Raw genomic sequence first — 9,224 nt, 5'->3', positions numbered from 1 at the left:
CGAACCGTACCACGGTACAGAAAAGACGCCTCATCAGAACCAACAGTGTTTCGCAGGAAGCAAGGAAAGGAGCAGACAGAGCAACGGAAGTAACTGGCTCTACACCTCGGGTCCTGAACGGTCGTGTGGTAGTGTTTGGCTTCTACTACGCCATAGTCCTTTCGCAGCTTCCCTAGGGACATTCGTGTATAAGCGCGCACGCAACTGTGTGTGTGTAGGAGTGGCAGTAGAACGGCAGAAGACGAGAGACACACTGCAGAGCGTTACCGCGTCCAGGAAGGGACACTGCGTGTGTGTGTGTGTGTGTTTGCGCGTTGCTGGTGTGTGGTCGCAAACCCGCGGCAAAGGCTTCGTTTGTATTTTGCGCCGCAATAATAAGGGAGCTCGTCCGTCGCTACGCCTTCCTGCAGCTCCAGTAATTGTGTGCGCGCAACTAGAAGCCTGGTTCGTACGAGAGTTCTCCAGCGATTGGGTCCTGCTTTGCCGTTACGTGGACGACAGCGCAAGGAATTCGCGTTCCCTTCCACTGTTCCGCCGATCAGTGAGGATAAGAGTTGAAGGAGAGCGGTTCGAGACGGTCTGCGAGGAACGCAAGGATAACGCTAAGTTGGCTTTAGCGAGGCCAAACGGATTCCAACGGCAGAAGAAAGGATAAGCTAACGAAGCTTGGTGGTGAAGCAGCAGAGAAGTGCATCAAGCAGCAGAGCGAGCGAGCAAGAGAGAGAAAGGTGACGTGAAGCCTGTTTGGAAAAGGCGCGGATTCGGGTGTAGTGGGTGTGTGTGTGTGTCTGCTGTATGTCGATTTGTTGTTTGTCGAGTGGTTCCTGGTCTGTGTTTGGGCGTTGTTTGGTGCCAGTTCTGTTCTGTGCATGTGTGAGTCGGTGAGATCCGTTGAGATTCACAATAGAGGTGGAAAATAGAAGAAGAGCAGGCTAAAGCAAAGAAAGGAAAGGGTCGTCTTACAACGTTGCCCGGGAGTGTGTGAGTGTGTGTGTGTATCTTCTGAGAATCGACTGGAAAGATCTGCGTGTGAGTGTGCGTGTGTGTGCCTCGAAAACCCAGGTGCATCTAGTAACGGGCCGCCCCCATGACTTCGTCCCAACCGTCACAATCGTCCGACGGTCAGCACACGATAGCCGACAGCGGTACGATGCTACCGACAGTGGTGGAGAGCGTGTTTAACGCAGCCCGCACCGGAAATCTAGCTGCACTGAAGGTAAGTCCCTGTCCCACGCTGCGGATGCTGCTTTTTATGGTGTTTTTTTTAATTCTTTGTTTTGCTGTGCTACAAACACTCCCTTACGACACGAGCTTGCACGAGCGTATCGTGTGACCGACGGCAACAACGGTTGAAAGGGCGGATAAGCGCTCTTGATAAGCGCAAACGACTCCGTTGTATGCATACACACTCACCTACAGACGGGGGTTTATCAGTTCGGCAGGAAACGAAAACGAAGGCGATAGTGCAGCGCATGTTGTGCGATGTGCGGCCTAGCAATGGCCATAGTTACGCATGAAGGGGCCCTCCCTGCTGTGTCGTCCTGGTCGCTAGTTCATGCATGTGCGCGAATGTGTCTGCTTTGGTTTATCTAGCCGTACGGTTCGCGTACGAGACACCACTTATCAGGGTGGTCGGGTCGACCAGACGGGTGCCAGAAGCAAAGATAGAAAAAAGGTTACAGAGAGTAGAAAGAAAGTTACATAACGCAGCACGGGCACACGGGCGGGCTCACTGATCACGCTGTGAGCTCTGGGTGCCATTTTACCTCAATCCCGTATTTTCGTTGCCGTGCTTAATTTCCCGACTCGAGAGACCGATTTCCCATCGGATGGCATGATTTTCTCACCGCGTTGCTTGGTAGAACTTCTTAAAATAAACGACACAATTCGGTGGTGTTGGAGAGAAGTAGTCTCACATCCGCATAGAAACACACACACACCGACATACACAGTTTAGATAACGAACACTTCTCTTGGACTGTGCGCTCGTATTGGGGCTGGCCCGATTGTTGCACCACAAAAAAAAAATGCTCTCCGCTCACAGCTTCCCTCTGTGCGGAGCAGGTTCGTTTGTTTACTTTTGAATTCTTTTTTATTTCGCAACATTATTCTCGCTCGTGCCTCCCCAGCTGCTTGAAATGCTCCACAAAAAACACGCGCACAGACGCACACACAAATTCGGGCCGTAATCGCTCTTGCGCTATAAAACACAAAAAGAGAGAGAGAGAGAGAGAGAGCGAGAGCATATTTGATTTAATTCACCCTAGCTCCATTTCGATTTGTTGGACAGCAGAACTCTACCGTGAAAGTACCTCCCTTCCACCCTCTCCCCTCCTCACCCTGTTCGCTGTATGGGTAATGTTGTGCAGGTGAGGGAGAGAAACACACTCCTCCCGCCCGAAGACGACTTCGCTTGGCACAGTTTCCGTACGGCGTGGCCTTCGTATTGATTTCCCGCGAGCCGTCATCCGGGCTTGCGAATTGCATCGTATGTTGAGAAGGTTCTGGTTCATTCCCTCATCTTTGTCATTCGATTTCATATGTTTAATTGAGATTGCAATGGTAAAACATTTTTTTTCATTTATTTCTTTTATTTTTGTACATCTTTCATTCCTTAAGCAATCAAAAAGTTGAATGGTTAATATACTAATTTTACTTGTTTTGTATTTTTTTGTATTTGTTTCATATTCCTTCTTCAAGAGGAAAAAAAAACAAGTTTCTACTTATTTTGTCTTAAAAAGTGGATTTTTATATTCGAAAAAGCACGTTTTAGAGTCGCTGTCACTCGATTTTCAAAGCAAATAGCTAGTATTACGCAAACACGCAAAAAAGGCAAGAACGTGGCGTGTGTCTACTTTGGATTAGGTTTTATTTCTTCGTTTTTTTCGGTTTAATCTCATTACACCAACTCCTTCTATCGCGCACGGTCAGGGTCATCGTTGAGCAAATCTTTGTTTTTCTTTGCATCTCCGTCAGAGATGAATTTTATTCTGGTTCAATAGAACCATAGGTTTTTTTTTCCTGCCGTAGCATCCATATGGTACAATTTACGGGTCATGTGAAGTTATTTTTGTGATGCCAGATGGAGTAACAAAACAGCCAACCGCTCGTCTCACGGTATCGCTTAGAGATGGGTTGAAAAGTTTTATAGTGTTTTGGCCAGTGATTTACGGCTCCGATTCCGGCCAAAGCACCACGTGGCCCGATCTTCTGGGACAAACGTCGCGTCAATATTTGGTCGATAAATGGAGCCCCGATTGGAGCGAACCGCAAACGCGACATCGCCTGCAATACGAATTATTTCCGAGCTGCTGGAGTGGTTTGGCACGTTTGGAAAGCATGCAGAATGACTTACCATGTGCGGGAAAGCAATAATGCAGTAGAAGAAGAATGGACCAGCTTTATGGTGGACAATAGTTACATGCCGGTTACCGCCCTAATGCAAAGGCCAAGAAACACATGCTCTCGTGGAAAGCAACGTTTTTGGGAGAGAGGCTAATCGTATGGGGGTAAGCAAAACGTGCCTGTACCACGTGTATTTTATTTTGCCCTTTTCTATCTCTCTTTTCTCGGTGTGACAAACTTACGTCTAGCCCACGTGTGTCCGTTGACCTCCGGCAGACCGGGCCTAATCCCTCACGTTCTATCCGTGGTTGCTTTCGTTGGCAAATTTCCTTCGGCTATAGGTGCACGCTGGTACTCCGGTACAAGGGCAAACCAGTGCTGTTGTCGTCACATGTCACTAGTGTCCAGGGAAGACATGTGGACGGCACATTGTCGGAGACAATTGTAATCCTGGCGGTTTGTTTCCCTTTTTTTCGTAGCAACCTTACCTACGGAAGAAGGTACGGGTAACGTGAACCTTTGCCACTCACGTGGTCCACGACAGAACGTTGTTACCGGAAAAGAGGGAAATTCGTGCCGCTATTGGTCGGGTCAGCTGCAGTGGCGGAGAGTATAGTGATTTATGGTGTTTTCCTTCGATCGTTTCGGGCTTCCCCGCCGTCATGGGAACGTTCTTTTTGCTGTATGAATAATTTCATTCTTCAATAACCTTTTGTTTCAAACCACGTGTCCTGGGAGTGGTAGGCGACACTTGGACTTTTTTTTATTGCTGTACAAATAATATTTTCCAATGAGAAATGCAAAAAAGGTATATTCTGGATACTTTAATGGGTTCATAACATAATAAATGTGTCCTAGGATATTTCACAGATATTCTAATCGCATGAATACTCTCAGTTGATGTTACAACTTCATATATTCTTTCTCTTCATATATTCCATGGAACTTTCACACGTCATTTGTGTATGATTTATAAATCTGTCTCTCCCCGTAGAACGCTATGAACTTTTATTCGACTTCGACGAACTTCGACGGTAAATATTAAGCCACAAAATTTAGATATAATGTAAATACAGTGATAAAGTGCGTTATGAATGCTTCATGTTGCGTGCCTGTTCAAGGTCGTCCCCAAACGAAAGCGTCCTTTGCAGTGGGGTGCGAATTATCGATGCAACAACGCAACAATTTCCTTTTGCTTTTTTCGAGTGTATGCGCTAGCTGTCAGCAACGAGGTTTATTTCCTTCGATAAACTATCGTACCAACGAAGGTGCACAGAAAGCGAGAGCAAACGTTGATTTTTTTTGCAATAAACAACCGCGTCTTCGATCGAAGCGACGGTCGCTAATGGTATTTGAAATGAAAAAAAGCATTGCCAAAAATTCATGCTACTTTTTTTTTGACAGCTGTCAATCATTTTCCACCAAAATTACGTCGGAATGGAAAAAGTGGTTAAGTGTGTGGTACATTTAGAACTGTCTGCGAAACCTCACTCAGGAGGAGGACTCAGCGCAGGAGAGAGAGTTTTCGTGAGATCGATTAAACGTCACTGCTTTATTGTTAAAAGCGTTATGGGTAAAATATTCACGGACCTGTGTTACGTCGGGCCCCCCGTCCCATTCCATTTGGTCTAATGAGCGACTACAGCGGGCTCTGGCAATGGCGTTACACTTTTGCTTCGGCTCGAAAACGCCACAGTTTCGCTGCACGATCGATTACGCCGTTAGTGTTGGAATGGGTGGGGAGGCGTGGACAGTGTACATCATCTATTGTCCGTTACATCAAGCGGCGGCAATCCGAATGGACGCGAAATGGAAAACCTACATTCGTACCACCAGTGGCAGGGGCAACTGCTGGTTCCACTACTGCTGCTTCTACTGCTTCTCAACGGGCCCACCGGGGTGTGTGTATGGTCGTCACCCGTGATCGTTTCGGATTTTCGTGTGGCTTTGATGGGCGTAATGGCGGTGTCTCTCTGCCTTTGCTTCGATGGTCACTGCGCTACTAATCCGGTGGTGGTAGCGGTGGTGGCATCGGTGGTGGCACGACTGGATAAACACTGGGGCTATTTTGGACGGCCAGGGGACGGTGGGGGGGGGGACGGGGAGGGGGGGGGCTGCTTGCATTAGTAATTCGAGTTCGTTCCCTTTCAGTGGACTCGTTGTGATTTTTTTTCTTTCTTCGTCTATTGGGTGCAATTGTTTGGATCTGTCTTGCTCTTACTTTCGCTTTCACGCGTTTGCTTGCATCTGCCCGATTTACTACCAGCAGCAGACTGTTTAAAAAAATGCATCTAGTAAAGGGGGGAAGGTCCGGCGGGTGTCTTTTTCACACCCATGCAGGGTGGTGGTGTGACTGCTTAGTGAAGCAGGTGGTGGGCTGGCAGTATGTAATGTATCGTTTGGTGGTCATGCAGCCGTGCAGTGCGCGATTATCGAATGTGGGCCACGAAGACAATTATGCCGCAAAAATGGCTCGTGAAAAAGAAAAAAAATCCTGCAGAACTGAGCATGATGTTGCCGAAAAGCACGCTGTCGGAGTTGGGTTTAGTTTGAAATTGTGCGACCTCATTCTATGATTTGCTTTGCCGTTGTGGCATGGCTCGTGTTATTTTCACTATTATCCGAATCTTTGTGATTTTTTTTGTAGTAAGATGTCTAAAAAACCAGGAACGTCAGTCATAATACAGGGTTTTACTAGATTTCGCAAACGTAGCAACGTTCAACGCAACTGCAGCATTTGACAGGACAAACACATCAGTTGTTTTTAGAACGTCATCACGCTTAATACAACCTCGCACTTAATATTGCAAGCGCGGTACACAATATCACAAAGGGATTGCTTCAAGTCGCAACATTTAATCATCGCCTAAAAACGTTTTCCAATGTAATGCACACATCCGAAAATTGAAAGTAAAGAGTTTGTTTAAGTGCTCGTTCTGTATAATTGTTAATTTACGTGAAGCATGATGACGTTCTAAAAACAACTGATGCGCTTGTCCTGTCAAATGCTGCAGTTGCGTTCAACGTGGCCACGCTTGCGAAATCAAATGAAAAGCCCTGTATCATACGTATTCGAGAATGAATTACCACACCGTCGTTAGATAAGATAGTAAACCCTTTAAAACACATGAATTAACTTAATCTTTTAACAAAGAATAGGTCCTTTTTATTTTTGCAGCATGGGAAAGGTCATAAGCGATAAAAAAATCAACAAACCCAACGACTTTTTTTACAGTTTCAGCGGGTAAAGGTCGTTAAAAAATATTGTCCTTAAATCTGGTCCTAGTCCATCGGCTGCCGCTTCAAATGTGTGACCAACGTGGCGCTCTGTAAACGCTGCCAGTTTCTTCACCGATCAAAGTAGCGTCTCCAGCGTCTCTGCATACACCGTCAGTCGTGAACACAGAAGTGTCTACAGAGAAACCGGTCGACCTTCGCGGTACAGTAAAAATAACATTCTCGATGTCCCACCACGCTACACGAATTAATAATATCGCTCTGTCCCTCTCGTTCACACATTGTGTGCCACGTGTCTATCTCTGTTCCTCGGTTGTAACGGTGTTCAGTGTTGTTGTCCATCCGTCTGGCGTGTTTTTTTTTACTTTTCTTTACCGTGGTGCGTATGTACGGTTATTGCCATCGATCCACCGTCGCTATCGTCGTCAGCGCGTCGTTGCTTCCGGATATTGATCAGGTTTTATTTTGCTTTTCTTACCCGCCGGTCGCCTCCGCCGCCAATGGAGTGTGTCCCTTGAGTGTGGTGATCCTTGGCTGGTGGGGTGGAGGTGCCACTTTGTAGAGGCGAACCCCTTTGTGCGTGTCGAAAGCACTTTTCTTCTAGACGCTGGAGTTTGTTGTTCTGCCAAGAATGTACAAAGAGCAATAACGAACATTGACCTGCAGGCATGTCAGTGTTGTGGCAAATCATACTGCAAGAGTTGCATTAGTTGCGAGAAGAAAACCCATGATTGTTTTCAACAAACCTGTGACTAAATTTGCCCTTCCATACCTACGTGCAAAAACTTTACTGCTTATTAGACGTAATTTAAAACAAAACACATCTGTAATGGGTTCTTCCCTGCTCTGCACAAAGAACTATTCTTGTCCGACAGCATTGGCGGTGTGTCGTGTGGACCGTTTTGCTTTGTCCGGCCACTCTGTTCCTTTGCTAACGGACACCGAGATTATCCTTGAGTAGGGCCATTGTGCTTGCTCACGATTCCTCTTCGGCAGTGGTTGCAGATGCGCCATATTAGGAGCGAACGATCCTCGCTTCTTCCGGGACGGGTTAATGCTAGTTTTTCACTGCCATCCGTGCTCAGACACGAAGAGAATTTCATTCCTTTTACAGAAGTGGTATGATTTTTTAACGCCCGAGCCTAGCAAAAGTGCCGTTGGGTATGTGTTAGAAAGATGAGACGAGGCTTTACTCTTATTTGTTTGTTTGCTTGCGTTGTTCTTGGACTCTTCGGGCTAGAGTGTTAGTGCCGGAGATATCCTGTTAGAGTCTTAATTTTTTATCGTTTTGGTCTGGTGCTAAACTTCCTGCACATAAACCAAAGAGCAGGTAAACTGGTTTTGATTTCATCACATTCTGAAATTGGGAACTTGTTGGGGCACATGCTATGATTTGCACTTTGGAGATCTCTAAAGTAAAGCTATGCCTTGCAGTAGCTGCTACATGGTGTCTGGAAGGCATACCGACATAACATTCGGAAATGCTCAAACTTCGTTACCCTAATTTAAATAACTTTGACTTAATTCGATCACAAATCATTTACTGCAAAGCGATCGAAATGTGCCGCTTGTTTAACCATTTTCCAAACTAATTATAGTTGCTTTGTGATTCGTCGAATAATGCCTAGGAAATGGTCTGCTTGTGTGTGATACAAATAGAAACAAACGGACCACTTAATTTTGTACATGGTTGCGTGGGGTTCAATTTGGTGTCCTATCATTAGTATTGATTTGAGCTACTAGGAACGTCACCAAAATGCGTCACCTGCCATGGCCGTGTAGTTCCTTGGGGCGTTATAAAAATAACTCAGAGTTTTGTGAATCATTTACTATTACCTGATACATTTAGAATTTTGGGTAAATGATATTTTGTTTAAAGTAGTGTAAAACAATACAAACAAGAATAAAGTAAATTTGCGTGTGAGAATATGTGACGAGTTACGTGAGATACATCGCTAGTTTAGTGTCAAAAGTGAAAAGAATGTAATTGACAAAATATTGAATGAGTAATTTGCATTATTTTGGAGTTCAGAATGTTGATACTGCTATAGCTACTAGTGATAAAAGTTAGACAATATGTGTGATACTAATGGTACACAAAACGAGCTGCTGTTCCGGGATATCTGTAAATCTAGGGTGCAACACAGTTCTACGATGCTGTCATGTTCGAGTGTTAGTACACTCGCTTACGACAACAAACAAACGCTACCATTCAATCAAGTTGCTCACTGGACTGTGTGTGTGTGTGTGTTTGCCTTGACCTTTGACCACACTGTGCGTTCAGGCTCTAGCACTCGTGTTGATTGTTCACCCGGCCTGCTTGTCCCGGTTGACGTCGTGGTCGTCGATGAAGCACTTTTCTTCTATGTCTTTTAGAGTTGTTTCCTGTTTCCGGGTGCTATTAGAGTTTGTTGAGACATTCTTTAACACTCGAATTATATAGCTGTCTCTTTTTTAGTAAACTGACGTTTTGTATGTTTATGTGTGTATTACGAACACAATAGGACGATTTTTTTCCCACAGTGCATCATCTACATCTTAACGGACCATGTTTAGATAGGTAATACATTTTCATTTTAAACGAAATCATATCAATCTGTCCAAACTAAACACCACGTACCAGCTCCAATGGATTCCTCCGA

General features: G+C 45.4%; 1 protein-coding gene across 1 annotated transcript in view; it reads left to right on the top strand.

Moving 5' to 3' along the window:
* The first annotated feature begins 624 nt into the window (after positions 1 to 624).
* Positions 625 to 9,224, top strand: part of LOC121590981 (protein fem-1 homolog CG6966) — a 41,863-nt gene continuing 33,263 nt past the window's right edge. The window contains exon 1 of the mRNA XM_041911216.1: positions 625 to 1,216. Within this exon, the coding sequence (XP_041767150.1) occupies positions 1,088 to 1,216 (129 nt within the window). The 5' untranslated portion in view covers positions 625 to 1,087. The remainder of the gene's footprint in view (positions 1,217 to 9,224) is intronic.

Source organism: Anopheles merus, chromosome 2R (genome assembly GCF_017562075.2).
Source record: "Anopheles merus strain MAF chromosome 2R, AmerM5.1, whole genome shotgun sequence".
NCBI lineage: Eukaryota > Metazoa > Arthropoda > Insecta > Diptera > Culicidae > Anopheles > Anopheles merus.
Note: the sequence above shows the minus strand (reverse complement) of the source record. Positions and strands in the feature narration are given on the sequence as shown.